The sequence below is a fragment of the Protopterus annectens genome, chromosome 14.part0, assembly GCF_019279795.1.
Source record: "Protopterus annectens isolate FY-2018-M chromosome 14.part0, PAN1.0, whole genome shotgun sequence".
Lineage (NCBI taxonomy): Eukaryota > Metazoa > Chordata > Ceratodontiformes > Protopteridae > Protopterus > Protopterus annectens.
Window position 1 is genome coordinate 1,099,299,424 of NC_056748.1, and position 24,578 is coordinate 1,099,324,001.

Consider the following 24,578-nt stretch of genomic DNA (forward strand, 5'->3'; position numbering starts at 1 on the left):
GTTCCACACGCCCTGAAAAATGAGGGCATTCTTAGGGACAGCAGGGTACTAGAGAATTGTAGTACCATAGCTGCTCCCCTCACACACCTGACATGGTTAAACAGAGGCAGCCAGCAAAATGCCGAGTTGCTAAGATGGAGCCTAGGGTTGCAAGCACATGATATGTCAGTACAGCACCGCAGTGGGATTAGCAGTGCCAGTGCTGATGGGTTGTTGAGACAGGGAATGGGGTAAGGTATACTCGGATAAACCTAATCCTCTCAAGCAACGTTTCTCATGGGTCACTTGAAAAACTAACTTGAGTTCTGGGGTGGGGTGTGTGAAGATAGGTGAAGGCTGCCAGCCTAGCCAGATAGAATTTTGTAGATAATTCTGTCATTTGTAAATATTAATGTAAGCCACAGGCTTGTTCTCTTAAATGTAAAAAGACTGCATTGGATATTGAATTTCAAAAATGTAACAACAGTGCACTCTGCTGTAAGAAAGCTAAGTCAAGCATTTTATGACTGTCTTTGATGTCAAAATTCGGAGCTGATATGTCTAGAGGGAGGCATCCTGCCTATTGTTTTAAGACCAGAGTTAATGGCTAGAATTTGCATGTGTAAATGTCTTATATTGCTCTGGTTTCTGACCAGGTGTAAAGAATGTAAATGTAGTTTCTGTTAGCCTGGGAACACCAGAGAAGTGTGAAGAATGATGTCATGTGAAGCAGCTCTGTGTTATCAATTTAAAGAAAGAGAATCAGAGCATTTTGTCTTGAGAACATCCTCTTAGATATAGCTAGGAAATGGGAAGATTAGACTAGTTTGTTTTTCTGTGATGTCAGAACTTTTCTACGGTATTATGTTAAGTATTTCTCTGTGATCTCTGAACTCTTGACTAGCACTGTGTAGTAAGAAGTATTGGCTTGCTTTTTATTTATTATTAAATATTTTTCAACCTTTCAACTGTGGCTGCTTTATGTAGAGTTAATTTAAGCTCTAGAGTACATTGCATGTATATAGTGATACTATACCAAGTCACTCTAATAAGCCTTGACTGTTCAGTCACACTTACCATTTTGATAATAATATTGCACAGTAACAATTAGACACCCTTTCAGAAGGGCCTTTGAGTAGCTGATATTAGTGGGTGGTGGCAGCTGGTACTACCTTTTAGACTGGGCAGAAAAGGGGCACAGCTGGAGAACCTGTGCCAGCCTTCTTCCCCAGGAGTGTATGTGTGGTTGTATATAACTCTTAACTCAAAGTGTGTGTGTGTGTCAGCTACTTGGGCAGGGACATGAAGCACTGGTTGACAGAGAGGGTGCTGGAAGTTTTAACTTGCCCACTAGGCTGAGATCTGGACCCTATAGCTCTGCCAGTGGGGAATCTTATTGGGGACCTGGAGGGAAAGGGAGAAACCAGCCCCAGACTGACTGAGATCTCTGTGTGCTCTTAAGGGAAATTGTACTTTACTGTGTGTGTATTTATTATGCTTTCCGTATACGGACGCCCCTCACTGGTGTTAGTGGTGAGGATCGAGGCTCCTTGATTGCTGAGCCAGTGCACGGGCATCACACAGCCAGGTATTTTGCTTGTTCTAATTGCATTCTTATAGGCATGCCCATCAGTTTGAGAGATGTTTCTTTTAAGCAGCAGAATGATCTAGTCTGCTGTTGGGCTTTAAATTTCATCTCTTCAGAAACGTGTTTAATTGTTACAGGTATGTTTTACAACATAGAGGTATTTGTTGTACATCATTATTTTCTGTGTTGGACTGCTTCGGTATAGTAATGGATAATACTTACTGGTGTACATTTGTGATAGAATTCAACACTTGATATTTCATGTGTAATAAAATGTGTTTTTGTGTTCCTGTTGCACTTCTCTAGGCAAAATGTGGGACTAATATAGGCGATCCTTTCAATGAATTCCAGCCAAGTTATGGAAGCCAGCAGTATGGACCAAACAGTCAGTTTCCCAGTCAACCTGGTCAGTACTCCACTCCAACTCCCCCTAGGCCAATGACATCTCCCAGTTATCCTGGGCAAAGAATGCCTGGTCAGCAGGCATCAGGCCAGTATCCTCCGTCAGTCAGTATGGCACAGTATTACAAGGTAAGAGTTGAAGAAATAAATAGCTTTCTAGCACATAATTTAGAGATAATAGTATGCATTCAACTTCAAAAATACTGATGTAATATGAACCATTTCCTAGGATTTTATGTTTAAAATGGTTAGGTTTTTAAATATAACAAACTTGGACTGGGCCGGGGTAGCTATGCTGGTCAAAAGAGTAAAGGTGACAGAGGTTTGAGGCCTGGGATCAGTGAGGCAGGCACAGAAACGCAAAGTATTTTTTTTGTTTGGGGGAGTTATGCTCATCTTTACTGGCTGTTTGAATGTCCCTGTTGGTTTTGGCTGTAACACCCATTCAAGCATTGTGGCATACACGTTCATGCTGGAAGGGTCTAAGATGGGCAGAATACAGAAGTTGTCTGCTGTGTCTTCTGTACATTTCTCCACTTTACACAGATGAAGGTAAGTTGGCAAGGTACCACAAGCCCAACTTTGACAGCTGCAGGGCAGGTGAGTACAGAGAGATTGTTAAAACTTTCCAAAAATGTTTGTCGTGAGGCTGAAGACTGCCAGACACAATGGCAACCTGAGGACCAGCAGTCTTAAAAAATCTTTGGATATTGTATCAAAGGCAGTTCTTCAATAGGCATTTATTTAACAATTAATATATGCTATGCCGTAGAAGATTACCTAGAAAAAAATATTTTTGTGATATATATATATATATATATATATATATATATATATATATATATATATTGGTCTTTTCATTTCACATTTAGTGTTGATTTCTGGGATTAGAAAGATTGATTCAGTAGTAATTTGTCTTTCATTTGGTAGAATTTCTGTACATGAATTACCTCCTAACTTTTTTCTTTCTTCTAAACAGAAATTTGAGTTTTTCTTAAATAAATTAATAAATAAATGAATTTAATTAATTAATTAATAATGGCCAATTAGTGCTACTGGCTTTTAATGTTTATTGCAGAAATGCTGTACATGATCTAAATCTTTTTTTACTCTGTATTTTCTGGGTTGATCCTCAAAAAAGTCTAGAAGTATCAGTGTTCCATCTTGGTTTAGCAGATTTAATGAATAAGTAGGCATTTAGTCATTGGGAAAGTGTAGAACAGACATTCCTTGTTCAGGTATTTTGAAACAGTAATTAGTGATGCCTCATGGCTCTGTACTGTCACATTTAATATCTGTTTTGAAGTAGCAGGTATTAATTATTAAAAATCTCTTTTTACTTTGGCACAATTTAAGTTAAGTAATGGTTTTGTAAAGCCTTCCACACATGCTATACAGCACATGCTACATGAGTGTGCATATTCCTTATTCCTGCATTAACCCCATAACCAATAAATGTGTGTAAAATGAGAAGTTATGTTTTAAGTATGTATTGCATAATTGTATTAAACCACAGCAGAGTATGTTTTAATATTTTTACACACTGTGTCTGTGATTGTTTTAACTTGGAGCTTGGATAAGATGACCCCCTCATAACTTATTTCTAAAGCCCTAATAATGCAAAACCCATCCTGGCATATTCTTTAAACTTTATTTTGCAAAAGGCATAATAATGCAGTTAGTTCTATTGGTGATTGTTGTAATGGAAGGTTTGCTGTTTGTTTTTTTAGGACTATTAAAGTGCCTAAGCCTTAATATTGTACAACATAAACACATAAACAATGACAATTCATCAGATTTGTATGAGTAATGTAACAGGTAATGCATACATAAAAGCAAAGACAGTAAATATAGATATTTATATATATATATATGTGTGTGTATAAGAACAACAACAGCGTTATTTGTAGAGTTGTAAAAAGCATTCAAAGATCTAGGCTAACATGGGTGGAGAAAGGAGAGTTTGCCACTAGGGATCATTGCAAGTAGGGGTATAGAAAATAACCATCGGGGGGCGGGGCTGGAAATTTACCAGAGAATATTGGCAAAGGAACTAAGATATTGGGAGCAAATAACTAGAGAGGGAAAAGGTGATGGAGTGAGGTAAGGCCAAGTGGAGGTTTGAACTGCAGGTAAGAAATTGCCTTCCCTACCAGAGATTGATATCAGAGTACGGGCAAAAAGAAAGGAATGTGGGGGTCATGTGACAAATCTGCTCTGGTAGGGTTTTTAACAGAAGTTGCTGTTAAAAAAATGTATCATTAATAGGACATATAAAATATTAACCAGTTTCTCTAGAGATGTTTGAAATTCTAATTCTGAGGTTGACTGAACACAGACAACCAATTTAGCCACTCTTTCAAGTCTATCTAGATGATTGCCACTTACAAAAATGGAAGGCATTCATCAAGTGATGATAAACTAACAGTTTTGCTAGAGGCAGAAAAATCCATCCATCCTCAACCCCTTTTCCTATTTTTGTACATGAGGTTGGGGTGTCACTTTCACAGTGACAAACATCTAGAGCCAAGGTTTACACTGCTGGGTGGCTAGTCCTGCTGCAGTATTTCATCCATACTACACACACACACACACACACACACACACACACACACACACACACACACATGCAAAACACAGGTAGGACATGCAGACTTCGCACAGAAGGCACACCAGCTGTGAATCAAACTGGGGAGCCTAGGTGACAACGCTAACTGCTGCAGTCACAGTATTGCCTTTATAAGTGAGTTGGGGGGGTGAAAAGACCAGAGTTGTATTTGCACCCAAGTTACATTGGTGGAGGATAAAAAATGCTGTACTCTTTCTTGGATAATGTGTTGTTCTGAGGACTTGGGACAGTGGCAGCAGTGACACAAAAGTGCAGAAGTATCCATATTCATCAGTCTCTTAAAAAAAAAAATTGCTAAAAATAATCCACTGGTACTCATGGCAGAAAATATGCTTTTCCAAAGTAAATTTTAAAAGTTTTGCTATTAGATTACATATGGGGCTTTTAATTATGGCTGCTACCACTGTCTTTGTTAAACTATATGTTCCTACTTTACATTCTGTTTTAATGTTACATGTGATGTTTTTACTTTGTAGCCGGAGCAGTTTAATAGAGAAAGTAATACATTTGCTGAGGATGGCTGTACTAGCTTCATTACTCAGGGCAGCATACCTCTCAACTGTCCAGATTTTTTGCAGAACATCCATATTTTTGCCTCATATTTTTGGTCTGTTCCTCATAAAGTTTGTGGTTTTCTGGAAAGTCACCAAGGGATGAAGTCACTAAATAATGAGAGACTTTTGAGTTTTAGACTTCATATCCTTCAAAAAAGGCATGCTAACACAAATCTTGCAATTCTAGCAACTTTCAAAGTTAATAAGAGCACTTCATAAGTCTGTTCCTATTTTTGGGTATTTGCCCCCCCCCCCCCCCATTATTTTAGGCTTTGTCCAGATTTCATGTGTGAAGTATGCAGGGCAGCCTGAATAGGGTGAGTTCAGTGATTGTTGCTTGTTCCAGCTTGATATGATTTATTGTCTTTCATTATTTTACATAAACCAGAACACACTGGTAGGGATACAAAGTTAAGTTATAGACGCTTGAGTTAACAAGAGGTAGTGTTTTGCTTATTTCTAACTATGTTGTATATAGTTGTGCATTTTTCTTAATAGGATAATACATTTTTGGAGAAGCAGATCAGCTGCATTGCCTTGGAAGATTTTATACAGCAGTTCTTATTTATAGTAACAAATGCATCCTAAACTCTAAAGCAAAATACAGCTAGCCTGTTCTAGGTGTACTTTAAGAAATTAAATTGTTGCTTGGCAGTGAAGTCTTGTTTTGGATTTGCAGGTCAGGAGAACATTGGTCTGCTGAATACTTCACAAATGATGAGTAGCATATGATGTAAGTTGATCAGTGAGAGGTGGTCTGCTTATGATATTTTATATTTAGTGACTTGGTCATTGGACTTCCCTTGATTTCCATCCAGCCACAAGGTTTTCCTTAATGATAGGATAAGACTGAGTGAGCCCAGTGATGGGTAAAGCTCCTCAGTACAGCCCAAGCAACTGAAATTCATTTAGGGGCTGTGGTGTTGGGGGTAGGGCTGCCTATCCTTTGTGGGCAAGTGATGTCATGGTCGGGTCACTCATCAGGCTCTGGTGGAGGAGAGAGCAAAATGATCGCAAGACTGGTTATGCTGGTGGGCTTAGAAGGCATGGTTGCCCTAGGTCTGGGATTGCACTTGCTTTTGACAGCCACTTTTCATTGTCTGCGAGGCCCTTAAGGTGATGTTGGCACTCTTGAGGGTAGGAGCCTGGGGGGAAATCCCTGGTGCCCATGAGTATGTATGTGATGCTGCCACCTTCCAGGTCTACACTCCGCCTCCTCTTCCCTCCCTGTGACGACCTTAGCCAGGAGGGTACCAGCTAATTTAGTTGCCTGTGCTCAATCAGTCTTCGAATTAGAATTCCCTTCCCTTCCATCCAGATGACCCTACCCTGGCTCCATACTGTGGGTGGACATTAGGAGTGGTAGGAGATAAAGCCCCTTTCCTTCCACCCAGTTGACCATACCCAGGGTTCATACTGTGGGTGGACATTTGGAGTGATAGGAGATTAAGCCCCTTCCTTTCCGTTCAGGTGACCCTACCCAAGGTTTGTACTGTGGGTGGATGTTAGGAGTGATAGGAGATGAAGCCCAATCCCTTCCATCCAGGTGACCCTACCCAGGGTTCGTCATCATGGATGGCTGTTAGGTGCAATAGGAGATGAAGCCAAGCAGCTGATAATTACATAGGGGATGTACTGGGGGAGCCAAAACAATGGTAAAGTAATTCTGCACAACTTTACTTAATTTTAATATTGTATTTTACTTAAACAGAATTTTTTATTACATATCTTCACTGTGGTACTGATATTTTACCATCAGTGGCTACAGTCTGAAGATGATAGTCTGTTATGATGTGTTTTTGTAGCAATTACATTTAAAATCACCATTCCCGTAATGCAAACATTCTTAGCTTATGAGGATGTTTTGTAATGTCAAGGAATTTGGGGACTTAAGTACAAATGTGATAGTGAGTGTATGCATTTGTTTTGTTGGTGGATGTATAGTGAGTCTGTGTGTGACAGCCACTGTACAATGGCTGAAATACACTATAATGGTGTATTCAGGATAACATAATACAGCTATGGAAACTTCACAAATTACTTATACAAGCATAGTTACTCAGTTAAAGTATTAGTTAGAAACCAGTGTTCTTCAAGATTTCAGTAGCTGTTACTATGTCATTCAATTCTAATGAGTTGTGGATAAGATGAGGAGCAGGAAGTACTTGAGTTATTACTGAATGGTAAGAAATTGAAAGGTACAGTCTTTATAATTTATATTTATATTTATATTTAGTCTTTATTTAAGGTACCAAATGTAGTGTAGTGTATGCTTCGAAAACATGCACTCCTGGAATGGCCCAACACCGGCATTAGCAGTAACAAATAATCATCCAAAAAAACATTGCCACCAATAAGACACAGTGAATCCAAAGGAAAAACTCAGCCTTAATAAAATGTACTGGTTAAGCACTTTTGTCCATTCATTAAAGGGCTTCCTCAGAACCAAAATACTCACAACATGTACGGACTTTAAAAGCACAACAGATTTGGAAATTGCAGGCTGATGCTGCTAGACCACTGGGTTTAAATGATAGTATTTCTGTTTGCAGTGAATTGAATAAGAGGTCACAAGTTGTGTAATTTTCAACTATGTTTTTTATTACGTTCAAGTGATGACATGTTTTTTTTAACATTTTTAGTTTTACCATGTCTTTAAAAGATGAATGTCTCTTTAATCACCGTGCTTTTAAAGTGAGTGTATGTTGTGATGTTTTTTGGGTCCAAGGAAGTTCTTTAATGGATAGACAAAAGTGCTTAAACAGTATGTTTTATTTCATTAGTTCCATTGTGTTATTTAGGTGCTATGGGTGTTTTTGGATGATTAAAGTATCGCGTAAGGAGTGGGGGATAACTGGTGGGATACTGCCCGTCATTGCTGGCTGTCTTTTACAGTGATGTTGTAGAAGGGCTAAAATGATTCTGTATTGCTCTGTAGGTGACCAGAAGTTTGGCTGCTGCATGGAGGTGGGTCTAGTTAAACTCTTAAACTGGAGTAGAGCATGATAGCTTGGATTCCACATGATGTGTGTGGGTCAGCAGTAATCTGGAAGGTTAAATGATAGGAGGTGGCACATGCTGGTAGTCACAAAGCAGGGACATCACCTGCACAGTTACATGTAGTGTACGTTTACGTGATGAACATTTGTCTGGGACACCGCCTTAAGGGAAGCACATTAATGATCCTGTTAACTCACAAACAGCTTCTGTCATTTGAAACGAGGCACCTTCTAGCTGTGTGTTTTTAAGTTTTTGACCATTAAGACACTTAATCTGTAGATGAAAATGTGTCATGTTAAATTTGTGTTTTATAGAGTCAGCTGATCAAACTGATGTCAGCATTAAGGTTATTCTCTTTCCCCTCCTTGCTGTCATCATATCAGCGACCCAAAAGAAAGCATTCAGATTAATGTTACACAGTTAACCCATAACAAAACTGGTCCATCTCCCCTTTTGAACTTTGAGTAGAGGTATTTGCTGTCTTTTTGCATGAGCCTCCCGAATGATGACGTTTACTTTCTCAGAATCTCTAAGTTTCTACTTAATTAAGTAGGACACATGTAGCATCACCACATTTGTTATACTTTAGAACAAACAGAATCTGCAGAAGGCTACCTGAAGTAGTGTGTGTGTGATTCTACCACAACGTTTACCCTTGATAATCGTTAAGTATTGCACTTGGTTAGCAGATGACTCGCTGATACCTTTTTCATTCCTTGCTGCCTGTTTAAGGCCATCATGTCTGCTTCATCTCCATTGTCATCCTTGTTGTAGTCTGCCTTTTGCACATATTGAAGTTTTCTGGTTTTGTTCCTCCCATCTCTGCTTTACCTGTCTTTTTTCCTCGCTGGTTGTTTTGGACTCTCACATCTTAGGGTACCCAGTCCTACAGCTGTCATTTCCCCATTGTACCATCTAACTTCCCTTTAAGACCTGAAAATGGGACAGTCTTCTGACTTCCTGCAGGACTTAGACTAACAGGCATAGATTTTTTTTTTTGATGTAGGCCCCAGTGAAAGAACTTCAGATACAGTGGACCCTTAGGAATTATCATCCTTCTTGGCAGATGGGCGTTGTCCCTCTGTGAGGTGCTGTGGGTATGGCCAGTGTATTCCATGGGCCATAGCATGCCTAGTACACTGTGATATGAGCTTGTTCATGTTAGTCTGTGATTCCTGCAGGCCTCTTGTCTTCCTCCACATGCTGAGTATGTGTCCCTTCTTCCCTTCCCACAGCAGAAATGCATTTCATCTGCTTCATTCCCTTTGTCTTACCAGCCTACAGCTGTTCTTGAATCCAGACCACCAGCAGCACAGATGGATGCCTTGTCTCTATTCCAGCAGGCTGTCTGGTTCCTCACAAATTCTCATTACATGTATTTTCACACTGCTCCTGTTATTTGCTTATATTTTTCTGACTAGTGGTTATGAGTGCTTCTCTGAGATGTATTGTTCTGGTGTCACTGACAAGTTACAGTGAGCAGCATAACTTCTCTTTTTCTCACAGTATTCCTTTGTCTCCATAGTTCCATTCCTTGTGGCGTTCATCTGAAGATAGTTACTACTAGTGGCTGTCCGCTAAGCTAAGTGGGATTCTCACTAAATATGCATGAAATGTAGGTCTGTTTATCAGACTGTAATTAAAACATTTGATTATTGTCTTTTTACTCAGTATTTTCTTTTGTTGCTCTGTTTATGATATGGCAGTTTCTTCTGTTAAGTTTACAAATACTATTTCCTCTCTTCACACTTGCAGAGCTTAAGATTAGAAAAAATGCAGTCTTGTTCTAGTGAATTACATCAAAGATTGTAGTTTGCTGGATTGTTTTTTTTTTTTTTAGTTGTGCTGGAGCAAAACCTGTCATGGCTACGTTCAGGTGTAGCATGTAACACAACACATTGTAACCCAGAATGATAATTTATTTTCATAATATCATTTTGATGAAGTACAGCAGGTGCCATTTGTATAATTTTAGCAGGTGATATTTCTGAGTGAGGAAGGGAGGGACTAAATTTATAAATTTATGAAGTAAGTGGTTCAATAAGGATGTTCTTCTTTGAAGTAATAACTTAAATTTATGAAGTAAGTGGTTCAATAAGGATTCTCTTTTTTGAAGTAATAACTTTTCACTTTATTACAGCCTCAACGCCCTGTGGCAAACTATCCACATTCTCCTGTTCCAGGAAATCCCACTCCACCTATGACCCCAGGAAGCAGTATTCCTCCATATCTGTCACCTACTCAAGATGTCAAACCACCTTTCCCACCTGATATAAAGCCAAATATCAATACTTTGCCCCCACCTTCAGGTAAGTAACCAATCAACAGTTTTTTGTTTGATACTCTTTGTGTCATGACTGCAGTCTAGTAATGAGTATGCATTGATGATCATGTGACAGTAGAGGAAATGAGACAGGAGGTATGCGTCTGTTTATGGTTCTTGCGTCTTGCCAAGTTTTAGAATTTCCATTCATAAGTGCAGAGGATGGATATTTGATTGTACCGACGTAAACAATATGAAAAAATGTTTCATTTTTTTTCTTTCATTCATTGTGATCAGGGGTTGCTGATTTTATACCTTCCCTCACGTTCATAACCTCCATTTCCCCTTAGGTAGGAATGGCTGCTTTGTAGTCTGGGTGTGTTTCTTTAAACTTCAGCTTCGCTTATATCCCCATGCTAGCATCCAGAGTTTATATCTATGCATGCACAGTTCTGTTTATTGGGGTACCTGCCAGCTCTGTAAGCCCAGTTCTGAGGGCTTCAGTCTCAAACTGGATATGCCCTTTTAGTAGCAGTTGTACTCCCAAGTTCATGCATTGTGAATAGATACCTGTGCCGGATGTGTGAAACTGAGGCATGTTTTGAGTGGTAAACATTTTGTAGCAAGGTATACCTTTTGTGACTTCTTTTTTGGTGGTGTGTTCCACCTGCTGTAACACAGAGTATAAGTGGAATGATTAGAGTGCTTGTCACCATGTGATCAAGTCTGCATGACATTCTCACAGTTCCTACCTCTGTGATGTTCTGTTAGCCCTCCACTTAACACAACTGATACGTAGAATTTGCACCCATAAACTCTGACTGTCCCACAGACTGCTTCCACATCGACAGCAAGCTGGTTGTGACACCACCTAACCAAAAGTCTCATTTCCACTTCATTGGCAGTTTATTCACAGACCAAACTCGCACAGATGAAAGACCATGATCTAGACTGTTTTCACTCACTAGGCTGTGCAGTTCCTGGTATCATGGTATAAGCAACTGTGTGTTGTTTTAAATGTACAAACCCCTAGATTGTGCCATTCCTTCCATCATCGTATAATGAACTGTGTGGTGTGTTAAATGTTAAGACGCTCTCGACTGTGCTGTTCCCTGCTTCGTGGTATGATACATGTTCAAACCCCTTAGACCGTGCCATTCCCTGCTTCATGTTGCAAGGAACTAGGTGGTGTGTTATATGTTCAGATCACGTCAACTGTTCCATTCCCTGCGTCATGGTATAAGGAACTGTATTGTGTTGCATGTTCAGAAAGCCTTGAAATACTTTTCTTAACCATTGTGCTTCACATCCATTCACATATCCCAAATCCTTTTTTTCTCTCCTTTTACTAATCTACAGTTATTTATCTCCAACTTTCGGCATTCTCTTGAAGCCGTTTCCCTTTTTAAGTTCATTTGTCTACTGCTGCGCTTTACCACATTTATGCACAGATGCCTGGATTGTGCTTTGAGATATTTATGTATATATAAAATACAGCTAGTACCTACTAGAAATACAACAAACATTGCCTTCATCTAAAAAACAAACAAAAAAAATATAGATTGTTAAATAATTCTGCCAGATTTATTTTTATCGCTTTCATCCCGTATATAATTTGTATGTGTGTGTATATATATATATATATATATATATATATATATATATATATATATATATATATATATATATATATGTGTGTGTGTGTGTGTGTGTATAAATATATATATATATATATATATATATATATATATATATATATATATATATATATATATACACACACACTTTTCGTCTGCTTTGCCCTTCAGAGGCTTACAGGGTTCTTTTTATGGTACTTTGACCAGAAACGCAAGCAGTGTTGTAAAACTTAGAGCTTAATACTTGAGCACTTTATTCATTGCAGCTCTTGCTCAGTGCGTAAGAAACTGTTATTACCTCAGATGACAAACAGCTGCAGAATTTGTACTTGTACCATTGTAATACATTTTTCCCTTTGCATTAACTGTCTAAAGTTAACATATACATTACTTTAATATGTATGACTGCTCTACTCCTATGTCTGGAATCAGATCGATGCATTATAATACTGCTAGAAATATGTATGACTGCTCTACTCCTATGTCTGGAATCAGATCGATGCATTATAATACTGCTAGATTTGCTTTTTTGCCTTTCATGTAACTGCTACGTATTCTGTACCTGTATGCCTTTTCTTGGTTGCATTGTAACACAGACTTGCAAGGTGGCACTAATGCACTTAACTAATGCAGCTTCTGTTTTATTAGGCGCATTATCCTCTGCTAAATCCTATCACTTGCTGTCTGTACTGTTACATGCTACATTTTATGTCTGTTTTTTTGTCTTTTCTGCTTTTCCCGGTTAGGGGTCGCCACAGCGGAACTCCGGTCCGCTAATGATTGGCAGTAGATTTTTATGGTGCCGAGTTGCCAGCCCGATGCCCAACCTTCAGCGAAGCCACGCCCATTCACACATCTTTCGGAGGCCACTCAACCGCGGGGAGGACATGCTGTATGAACCTAAAAAGGTGGAAATCTGCATGTATTTCACTGTTTTATACTTTAGTTTTTTTGATTTTTCTGTCTGGATTTCCAAAATAAATGTGCAGTGGCCAAGCCAGATCACCCAGTTTCCAAAATATAGTACCTGAGTAGTCTGGGTATTGAATTTGGGTCTCCTGAAAAGGCCAATATTCCAGCATGGAACATGCTTGCTTAAAGGACAACAATGGGATTCTATTATTAAATGCTCAACTTCACTGTCTTTTTTGCTCCTTATTTACTGTCCCTGCTATGAATAAACAACAGTACAGAATTTAAAATATTTTAAATTGGCTTTTTCTCTCCACTAGAACAGTACCTTACTGTACTGTGTTGGTTTCACTTTCAGAAACCTTTTGTCCCGCCCTGGAAAGCCTCCATTTCACTGATGTCATCAAGGCCACTGGATACAGGTAGTTTTCTGGCCATTTCCCTCCCCAAACTGACATCACCACTACCATCCTAAAAGCCCACCCATGCTGTGATGTCACAGCTCCCCTTGGTTCTTCGCCTATCCATACAAAAAGTAAAGGCTAGAACAAGGAAACAGTACATGAGTTAAGTCTCCTGCTGTGAGCTGTCAGTCACAGTAGGTAACAGCTCAAATTACCCTTAGCACTTTGACAGCTAGGGAAGTTAGGTGTGAAGGGTAGTACAAATTAGGCTTCACAAAAGACTGCAGTTTAGCCATTCTCAAAGGAAGCAGCAGTAAAAAGCACTTTGAAAGTCTGTTCTGTGGCATTTGCACTGTTTGTGTTTTAAGCAGTCATTGAATGGCATGAAATGTTACTTAAAACTGACTGAAAGTCAGCAGTGTATGCATGTAAAGTCAATGCAGTGACAGGAGCTTTAGGAAGAAAGAGGCATGTGTGATGTAATTTTTTTACAGACTAGCATTGAATTATGAGATGTCTAGAGGCAGACTAAACAATCAGAATTACTTCAAGATGCCATACCCCATGTGGTTAGACTCAGACATTACGTATAAAAATATTTAAAAACCTGTAAATAGTCCCAGAGTGGTATTGAAGTGTAGGAAACACCAAACCATGATGAAGTAAACATGTTTTTTGAGTCTGTGGGTGCGGTTCTCTTTTAATGAGCTTGCCATCTGCCCTATTACAGCCGGTCCCAAGGACAACCATACTCTTTCCTAGAGTTTGATTAGAATTTGAAGAAACTGTTTTACTTGTTTTGTTTCCTTGGATGTTTTGAGTGCAGATGTCCCATTAGTCCTACTAACATGTGCATGTGTTTCTGTTTGTACTGATATTCTATAACCCTTCTGTATATGAAACAGTTTTATTACTTTTTTGTATGAGCAGCATTTTTAAAAGCTTTTTCCACCCACCAATGTAGAGACACGGTCAGAATTCCATATTTTATTCCATGAAGGTAACAGTATGTTCTGTTGCACGTGAAGTGAAGTTGACGTTGTTTTTTGTTTTACACAGGCACTGTTTATTCTTGGTCCTTTTGTTGTCATAAATGTATTGTAACTTCAGAAAGTGTATACTGTGGTTAAAAAACATTTAAAATAGTAAACATTCCTCAGTGCAGGCCAGGCAGACTCTGTTAACTCGACAGTATGCATTCATCCCTTCTCTTGCACTAGTTTTTGCTCCAGCATATCACAGTTTTCTCTTGTGTGCCCTTTTTGTAATATGATGATCCATGCTGATTTCAACTGCCACATTCCAGTGAGGTTTTTTAAGTTTATCCTTTTCCAAATTGCATTAATCAGTTGCACTCCATTAGACTTTTAGCATGTGTGCTGTGTATGGGGCAGTCAAGGTCCTGGTGTGGTTTACTGATGACCTAAAAAAATATATTCTATTTGTGTGTGTGGACAGTGTGGGGTGTACACGTGTTGCATTCTTTTGGCCTTTATATACTGCATTGCATTGAGAAACCATTTTATACAATGTAATACTGCTTAAAGCAGCACCATTCGGTTTTGTAAATTTTCCTTGTGTTTCTCACAATGTCTCACATTTTAATGTGTGTGTAGCTGTGTTTTTCTTTTATATATGGAGAGATGATTACCTGTTTCATTTACTGTGTGATATTTATTAGCTATTACCAAACTATTTCCTGTGGTCCAGTAGTACAAGGTTTGATTCCCACACCTTCCATGCACTAACTGAGTGACGCTGAGCAAATCACTTAGTCAGACACCACTCCCAGGCTGAGCCTGAAAAGGGTCCACGAAGATTAGTGCCCTACTCCAGAAAACAAATATAAATAAATAAATATTGTGCTAAATTTTTGAATGTCCTTTTTCGTTTTATACAGAAGTGAGGTCAGCACGGAAAGCACTAGAAGTTTAAAATCTGCTGCACTGCATCAAATAAAAGTGCAAGGGGAGTTGGGGACAATTACATGAGGTCTCTAGGCTTCTAATTAGTTGTCTCTGCCCACTGATAATATTCTGTTGCTGACTCAACCTGATTACATGAGTGGTGTGGTATATATTTCCACGCATTAACTGCTATGATTCATTTATCTTGCTGTCATCATCCCCTGCTCAGTTGCCATAAAAGTGCAGTTCTTTAATAACTACTATAACGTACCCTGATGTTTGGTGATCTCTGAACTAGCTGCATTGTTTAAGGGATATAGGAGACCCAACCCCTTCCAGAAAAAAGTTTCAGGCTATCATTTCAGTCTTTTGCATGCAGCCATCCAAGGTTTATTTGCTGTTTTCAGTTGCCAGTTTAGATCCCCTTGTTAAGTCACGTTAGGGCCCGTGATCCATGTATTTTGAATACATGCTTTAGTTAGCTGTAGCCAGCTTTACATGGAGAAGACACAGTTCCTTGTAAGGATGGTTGGTATTTAGAACTACCTCCTTGAAGCTCTTGTAGAATTTAAGCCATGGTTGACGTTGTATGGGACAGGCATAGAACAGTTCTACTGAAAAATGTGGAAAATTAAATTCTTGGTTAAGAAAAGTCAGCAACTTATCCTGCAGAGAAGGATCATGAGCAAATTACAGTCTTTGTCTTGTGTCATATTCAGAATTGGGAAAGGTTGTACAGATATTTACCCATATTTCAGAGGATACTTTTTACTACCTGAAGACTATATTTAGATGCAAATTTTCTTGGATTTTCTTTTTCAGTTTTACAGTATTTAATTTTTATTTACTGAGAGAGAGTGTATTTATTGCAGTATAGACATTATCAGTTGGGTATTATTTGTTCTTATGTGGTGCATCAATTTATTTTGATTAATTCATTAGGACAGAGTGGGGTGTTGCTTGGTAGGACCGAGATGAAATCAGACAGTACTACAACTGAACCAAGAGATGCTTTTATTTTATTTACTTACCTAGTTCATCTGGTAAAAACGAGTTAATAAAAAAATTGAGAGAGATAGGAAATGAGTCCAGTTCTATATAGTAAAAGACTTTTTAAATCTTTTTTATATTTTCCTATAAAATAGTGAGATTTTCAGCTTTTAATAAGATTTTCAACAAAAACAAACTTAAATGTGACACTTTTTAGCTGATGTAGACACCTGTAGTAATATAGGCCCTGTGGCAGGTAAGGTTGTAGTTGTTGAAGTTACACTAGTTTTCTGTGGTACCTGTGCCAGGTGTTTATAACTGTATTATATACCTAAAAGAAGTACAACATAGTATGACAAAAAAGTAAGTTGCAATTTAAGTGGAGTCAAGTCTTTTTTCTTAAGCAGATGCCTTCTATAAGAACAGTGTCCTTTAACCCAACAGGATTTTACATGCAGTGGTTCTACTGATGTTTCTTGTCACTATTTTTGTGAGAATCCGTGAGACTTGCACACTTGCATGGAATACTTGCTTTTTTTTTCCAGTACAGAAAAAGGATAACATCATAGTTGTTGATTAGAACAGATTTTATTTTTGTGTAAATATGCAACTTATTATTACACCACAGATACTAAAGGGAAAGTTCACACTTTCTCTCCTTCTTCGATCTCAGTCAACCCCAATGATGAGCTACGGCTGACTTTCCCAGTGCGAGATGGTGTTGTATTGGAACCGTTTCGATTGGAGCACAACCTTGCTGTCAGTAACCACGTCTTCCATTTACGACCGACAGTACACCAGACATTGATGTGGAGGTAAGTTAAGTTGTACCCGGGTATCACTGTGGTTGTGGTGAAGCCATTTTATTATGGTCTGTATTTGAGTATGTGTCCTATTTTTTTTTTATTTTACACAGAAGACATGCTGTGTGCTGGAGCTTGTCCTATTCACCTTTCCTGTGTTGTTCACATTCTGTCACTAGTAGGCTTAGAGCTGAATGATTAGGTATTCTGCTAAAGATTACAGTGCTGATTGCTTCTTTTTAGGTTTGAACCTATGACATTGTGGCATCAGATTGCCTTTCATCCGTTCCAACCCTGATACAGGGAATTTTATGACCAAAGTAGATGTGACTGCATATATCATAATTTTTCTCATAAATTTAAGTGACTTAAATTTAACTTGTTATTGCCAGTGGTTTGAGGTGTAGTCAGGAGATAGTTCCTAGAAATCGGCAATCCTAATACAGAAGTTGATAAGTTTACATTTCTTCATTTTTTTTCTCTCTCAGAGTTTTCCACTGTTCAGTTTTTGTGCCTCACTTTTGCTTTTGCCCTGCATAGCCATAGCACAGTGATGTCATTTGTAAACATTTAATATTCTGGGACTCATTAGTGCAAATCCTGGAGTAGAGAGGGGGAATACGTGAACATGCAAAGTTATAATTTACTAAGAATGATGTTGATGTGTCTCAGAATTTTCCTTTTTCATGTGAGGTATGGTATTCTTGGAGTTGTGTATTTAGTTTTGAGGCTAAGGGTAGCTTGCCTCCATTAAGAGGTGCTGATTTTGCCTGCTTGCAAAAATTAACATTAAGGAACAGTGATGTCCACATTCCCTTTTATTTTGTAGTTTCAGACTTTTCTCATTTATGTCCATGTTACCTGTTATGCTGTAGTTTTCAGACTTTTTTCATATTTGTGAGGCTTGCACTTCCACATCCCAGAATTACGGTAGAGAACCAATGTTATTATTTACAACATTTGTGGTGAGCTTTCAGAACAGTTGCTTTTGTCTCCCTTGGTGCATGTATGTTGAAATGGAAATGAGAGACTGGTAGCTACATTTCATATTAGGTTCCATAATTTCATCCTGAAGATAGTACGAACTAAGTTAGTACGCTCATTTGTTGCAAGACAGATCCTTTTTGGCACTAGAATGTTGCAAAAACATAAGAGAAAGCAGATGCACATTTCATGGTCACTGTCACATCTAACTTGTCCTTACAGAATTCTATTTTTGCTTTTTAATTATTGAATTGTTAGTGTTTTGAAGCTTGTCTTCTCTTTTACTGTCTTTTGAATTTCACAATTAGAGAAAAAGTGAGGAATCAAAGTAGAAGGGGAGAATGTTGTGTGAGTTTTGGGGGTGTCACCTGGAATCTTGATTTTAGAAGGGCTTCTTCATCTATCAGTTTTAGTGACCACCGAATGCTAGTGTTGTAAAAGTGTTGATTGTTTTCTTCTAGTCCCACAAGAGACACGTGCTTTGTAACACATGACCAGGAACACTGGTGTATGTGGTAGGCGACTTATTCAGAGTTGTACAGTCTACATCTGTAGACTGAGAGAATGACACTGAGGCTGACAGAAAGAAGATTGTTAGTAATTTATAGCTTTTACTGTAGCTATACTCTGCTGCCTTGGAAAACAAGTTATTTTTTTCCCTTTTTTTGTCAATTTTCAGCTTTGTGCCAAAGAGAAAAAATTAAGTGTCGTTATGTAAAACATAAGTGGAAGAGAACCAATCAAAAATTAACTGTTTTGTCTGACACAGTACAACAGTGATGATTGCTATGTCTGCCAGATACTCCTCTTTCCTGTCAGAAGACACTTCTAGAGTAATTTACAGCAGATCTTTTCAAAAAGAAGCTGGATAAAAAAAAGGTCTGGTTGCATTATATACTCAGATGTAGCTTCCTTCATTTGTCAGTAATACAAAGATACGAGACCAAGCATCACAATGGCCTACTTCTCTGGCTACCCAGAAAGTAGCAGTTTCCTTAACTTCCTTTGATTAGATGGTACATCTTCTTTACAGAGCAGCAAACTTCCCAGGTGTGCCACCCCAACCATTTTGGTGGCATAGATTGTAACTGTAGGTGCCCTTTCCCTAGATGTACTCACATAGCCAGTGATGGGGGAAGTGCTTCATATTAGATAATTGCAGATTTGTAATGGGTGGGAAAAGATGATGGAGGAGCTACATTGTAGTTAATTGCAGGTTTGGGATGGGGGGAATGATGGGGGAGTTGCTTCATTGTGACTAACTGCAGAGTTTTATGTCCTTTGTGCTCTGCATCCACCATATCCTGCTCCCTCTGTTATACTCCCTGTTTTTCCATGATATCAGAGCTGAGGTGTTGGGGTAACCTGACATCAGAGCTGAGGTGTTGGGGTTACCTGACATCAGAGTTGAGGTACTGATGTAACCTGACATCAGAGTTGAGGTACTGATGTAACCTGACATCAGAGTTGAGATACTGATGTAACCTGACATCAGAGTTGAGGTACTGATGTAACCTGACATCAGAGCCGAGGTGTTGTGGTAACCTGATATCAGAGCCGAGGTGTTGGTATAACCTGACATCAGAGCTGAGGTGTTGGTATAACCTGACATCAGAGCTGAGGTGTTGGTATAACCTGACATCAGAGTTGAAGTGTTGGTATAACCCAACATCAGAGCTGAGGTGTTGGGGTAACCCATCAGAGCTGAGGTGTTGGGGTAACCCGACATCAGAGCTGAGGTGTTGGGGTAACCCGACATCAGAGCTGAGGTGTTGGTATAACCTGACATCAGAGCTGAGGTGTTGGTATAACCTGACATCAGAGCTGAGGTGTTGGTGTAACCTGACATCAGAGTTGAGGTACTGATGTAACCTGACATCAGAGTTGAGGTGTTGCTGTAACCTGACATCAGAGCTGAGGTGTTGGTATAACCTGACATCAGAGCTGAGGTGTTGGGGGTAACCCGACATCAGAGCTGAGGTGTTGGGGTAACCTGACATCAGAGCAGAGGTGTTGGGGTAATTGTTTCTTCTGCTATAACTAAGGCACACATTAATCCACTGCTCACTCCAGTTAATATCTTTGTTTATACTTAACAACATAGTTAAATAACTATGTAAAGATTCTTTCGATCTTGTTGCTTTGGTGGTGGTACAGGTGTTTGGCTTGTCTAATTGGTTATCGAATAGCTTATTGTGATTGGAATTAAGAAGGGATATGTGTATGGGAATTAGAGACCAATAAATTATTAAGCCATATTTGACTCTTAATTGGTACAAAGTTTCATCTTAATTTGAATAATTAAACGTGATTGGTGGTTCACATAATTCATTGTAATTGGAGTTAATGTTTGGGTGTTTGAGGGAATTAGAGACTAGCAATCTACTAAAGCGTCCTTGACAGGTAACTGGTATTGGGGTTGCATTTTAATTTGAATAATTAAACTGATGGATGGTAACACCGTTGCCATTCTTTTAGCAGGTATAGACATAAAGACTTTATAGTCATGGTTTGAAGTCAGACTGGGTCTGTATGATGCCCGACCTGAAAAGACTCTCCCTCCTTGAGTAATACAGCCACCTTCCACGATGTCAGTATTCCCCCTTTAAATATTGTTAAACATAAGCATCCAGATCTTTATTACTTTCTTCCACCCAACTTACATATTTCTTAAGGAATACCGTCTGTTCCTGGAGACTTCCCTGTTGATTGGTTCTAGGTTCATAGGTTGGTACTAGGCTATCAACCCTAAGGCCTATACAAGCCTAGCCATAACATGCATCACTGTTCTCGTATCATCTCTCTCCTAAGGCCTATACAAGCCTAGCCGTAACATGCATTACTGTTCTCGTATCATCTCTCTCCAAAGGCCTATACAAGCCTAGACGTAACATGCATCACTGTTCTCATATCATCTCTCTCTCCTAAGGCCTATACAAGCCTAGCCATAACATACATCACTGTTCTCGTATCATCTCTCTCCTAAGGCCTATACAAGCCTAGCCGTAACATGCATCATTGTTCTCGTATCTTCTCTCTCCTGAGGCCTATACAAGCCTAGCCATAACATGCATTACTGTTCTCGTATCATCTCTCTCCAAAGGCCCATACAAGCCTAGCCGTAACATACATCACTGTTCTCGTATCATCTCTCTCCTAAGGCCTATACAAGCATAGCCATAACATACATCACTGTTCTCTTATCATCTCTCTCCTAAGGCCTATACAAGCCTAGCCATAACATACATCACTGTTCTCGTATCATCTTTCTCCTAAGGCCTGTACAAGCCTAGCCATAACATACATCATTGTTCTTGTATCATCTCTCTCCTAAGGCTTGTACAAGCCTAGCCGTAGCATGCATCACTGTTCTCGTATCATCTCTCTCCTAAGGCCTATACAAGCCTTGCCATAACATACATCCCTGTTCTCGTATCATCTCTCACCTAAGGCCTATACAAGCCTAGCCATAATATACATCACTGTTCTCGTATCTTCTCTCTCCTAAGGCCTATACAAGCCTAGCCATAACATAACATCACTGTTCTCGTATCGTCTTTCTCCTAAGGCCTATACAAGCCTAGCCGTAACATGCATCTCTGTTCTCGTATCATCTCTCTGCTTTTGATTATTGAGCTCTACTTTTTCTTATATTTCCGCCAATTTCTCTGCATTGTACATATTTTTACAAATTTTATGAATATCTCTTAATTCTGTAGGATAGCTGTTTATTTTTCTTGTCTTAGGCTCCCTGTATTTTGGTACTTCTCTTTCTGTTGCCCAGTTAAGTGTGCTAAACGTTTTTGCTTCCCACTTATCAAGAAACATTTGTTTTACAGCAAGCCTTCTAAACTCTTGCCTGTTGTCCAAGTGCTCCATTCTTTTCCCTTCAGCACTCTGCAGTTACACCTTTTGCACTGGGAGAGTTCTTTCTTCTACAATACTTTAACATTTGTCAGTCCCTTAAGTAATTCTTTTTACTTCTTCCCCATTATCTTTCGCTTTCATTTCACCCTGTTTTAAACTCCATTTTCTTTTTATCCCACTTAGTAGCTCTCCCTTCTGAAGTAATTTTTCATTCACTAGTAACTCTTGAATCTCATCTCCTACATTCCTTAAATTCCTTTCTTTTTAACAGATATGAATGAAAGTGTCAGTGCCTCAGTTTAAGATAATTACCCAGCATCTTTGTGTTTTGTTACATGATCTACATTTGTATAAAATGTTTATTCAGCTTGCACTGCTTGAATTTATACAGGAGAAATTTACTAAGATAATTCCTTCTGTTTGGCACCTGGCTTATCAGAGCAGGTGTTGTGGCAAGAGTTCATACTCTGCATTTCAGCCATACGAGAGGTAAAGTTAGTAATTCCTATCAAATTTATAATACGTTAAAGGCAATTAGTTATTTCAGAATATAAAACGCCAGTTAGGAATAAGTAGGAATAAGTATATAATGCAAGTTTTTCCAAGATTATGGAATCCATAGCCAGTTAATGTCAGGATGTCTCCCACAATTGTTTCTTTTAAATCATATGTTTGATATTTGGATGGGTAATGATGTTTATAATGTTTTATTTGATGAGACAGTATTCCTTGATGGTCCTCCTGAACACTGTATTCAAAATTATAAGAAGCTTACACTTAACATTAATTCGGACCAAAAGACGCACTTTGCGAATAGGGGTTATAACTGGTCACTAAATCTTAACTTACTTACCAAAATGGAAGTTGTTGTTTGTCTTTCGGCTTTTCCCAATAAGGGATCGCCACAGCGGAACTCTGGTCCGCTAATGATTAGCAGTAGATTTTTACGAACCGCTGAGGTGCCAGCTCGACACCCAACCTTCAACAAAGGCACGCCCATTTACGCACGCATGTCTTTCGAACGCTACCCAACCACGAGGAGGACATGCAGACTCCACACAGAAGGCACTCCCAAGCCCAGCCGAGAATCGAACGGGAGAACCTCTTGCTGTGAGGTAACAACGCTACCGCCGTACCAAAACGGAAGTAATAAAAGAAACAGATTCAATACTAAAAGCATCCCTTACAAACATTGCTAACTCCCGGATACCAGTGGGCATAGAATGGGTTACAATCAAAACACAAATAAGGGGAATATTCATTAAAAGAGCAGCATACTACAAAAAACACAACTGAAAGAGGAACAAGATTTAAAAAGAAACCTAGAGCTTCTTGAAAACAGTCTATTAGCTAACCATAACAGTCAAACAGAGACGGACCTTTTGAAACTACAGAGAGATCTTTACTTACTACAAACCAGAAACCTATCTTTTTATGAAACCAGAATGTTAGCCACTTATGCAGAAGAAGCCCAATTACCATCTCGAGTATTGGCCAGAATTATAGCACAGCACCAAACTGCCTCCAAAATAACAGAAGTAAAATATAGCGAAAAACACAAAAAATGAGGACATTGTTACAATTTTTGAACAAATTTACTCTCAGATTTATGGAGAACAAACATTACAAGCTATCAAAGGAAGAGAGAACCCTCTTTCTTCAAAACCTGAGATTTCCAAAACTAGACCTAAATCATCAGAAAAAAATAAGTTAACCTATATCATCTAGTGAATTTATTACAACAATTAAACATTTGAAAGCATGCAAGGCTCCAGGTCCGGATGGACTCACTTCGGAATTCTATAAAACTTTTACTCCCTTAATAGCCAAAATTCTATTTTATATACTGAACTACATAATAAATAATAGAATAAATGATCTGTACTTTAATGCCTCCAAAACCTTTTTTATACTAAAAGACCAAGCTGACCCCAAAAACCCTGACAGCTACAGACCTGTCTCCCTTCTAAATATAGATACAAAAATATTAACTACTATTCTAGCAAATAGATTGAAAAACCTGATGGAGAAAGTTATCTCCCCTGAGCAGTCTGGTTTTACGCCACTCAGGCAGACCAGTGACAATACACTAACACTAAATGCTTTAATATCCTATGCAGACCGAAATAACTCAAACATTTACGCACTGGTTATTGACGCTCGCAAGGCCTTTGAGAGGGTCAGTATAGAATTCTTACTACAAACTCTAGCGTACTTTAACATACCCAATAACTTTATTCAGATTATACAAACTCTTTACAGTAACCCATACACAGTTTATATGTAAATAAAACTTGGTCAAATAGAATTCCAATTAAAAATGGAACTAGGCAAGGATGCCCGTTATCACCCCTCCTTTTCAACCTATACCTAGAACCACTCCTCCTGTCCATTAAACAAAATACTTACCGTAACCCCCCAGTAATTTACAATCTTAAAATATTTTTCTCCGCTTTTGCGGACAATTTGAATATATACTATACTACACCAATTTCCGATATAAGTAAAACACTAGCTACAGTTGAACACTTCTTGACTATGTCTAACTACAAATTAAACCTTAAAACAAATATCTTCCTCTTAAAACCACCCAAACCTTTTTAACAAAACAAATATCTTCCCCTTAAAACCACCCAAACCTTTTTCACTAATACCACGT

General features: G+C 38.7%; 1 protein-coding gene across 5 annotated transcripts in view; it reads left to right on the forward strand.

Moving 5' to 3' along the window:
• ZMIZ1 (zinc finger MIZ-type containing 1) overlaps nt 1–24,578 on the forward strand; it is a 2,170,450-nt gene that overhangs the window by 1,967,025 nt on the left and 178,847 nt on the right. For 4 of the 5 annotated variants that reach the window (XM_044056883.1, XM_044056882.1, XM_044056885.1 and 1 more), the window contains 3 exons: nt 1,874–2,098; nt 10,293–10,461; nt 16,894–17,080. In XM_044056883.1, the coding sequence (XP_043912818.1) occupies nt 1,874–2,098; nt 10,293–10,461; nt 16,894–17,080 (581 nt within the window). The remainder of the gene's footprint in view (nt 1–1,873; nt 2,099–10,292; nt 10,462–16,893; nt 17,081–24,578) is intronic. The other variant, XM_044056886.1, reaches the window with a different exon arrangement.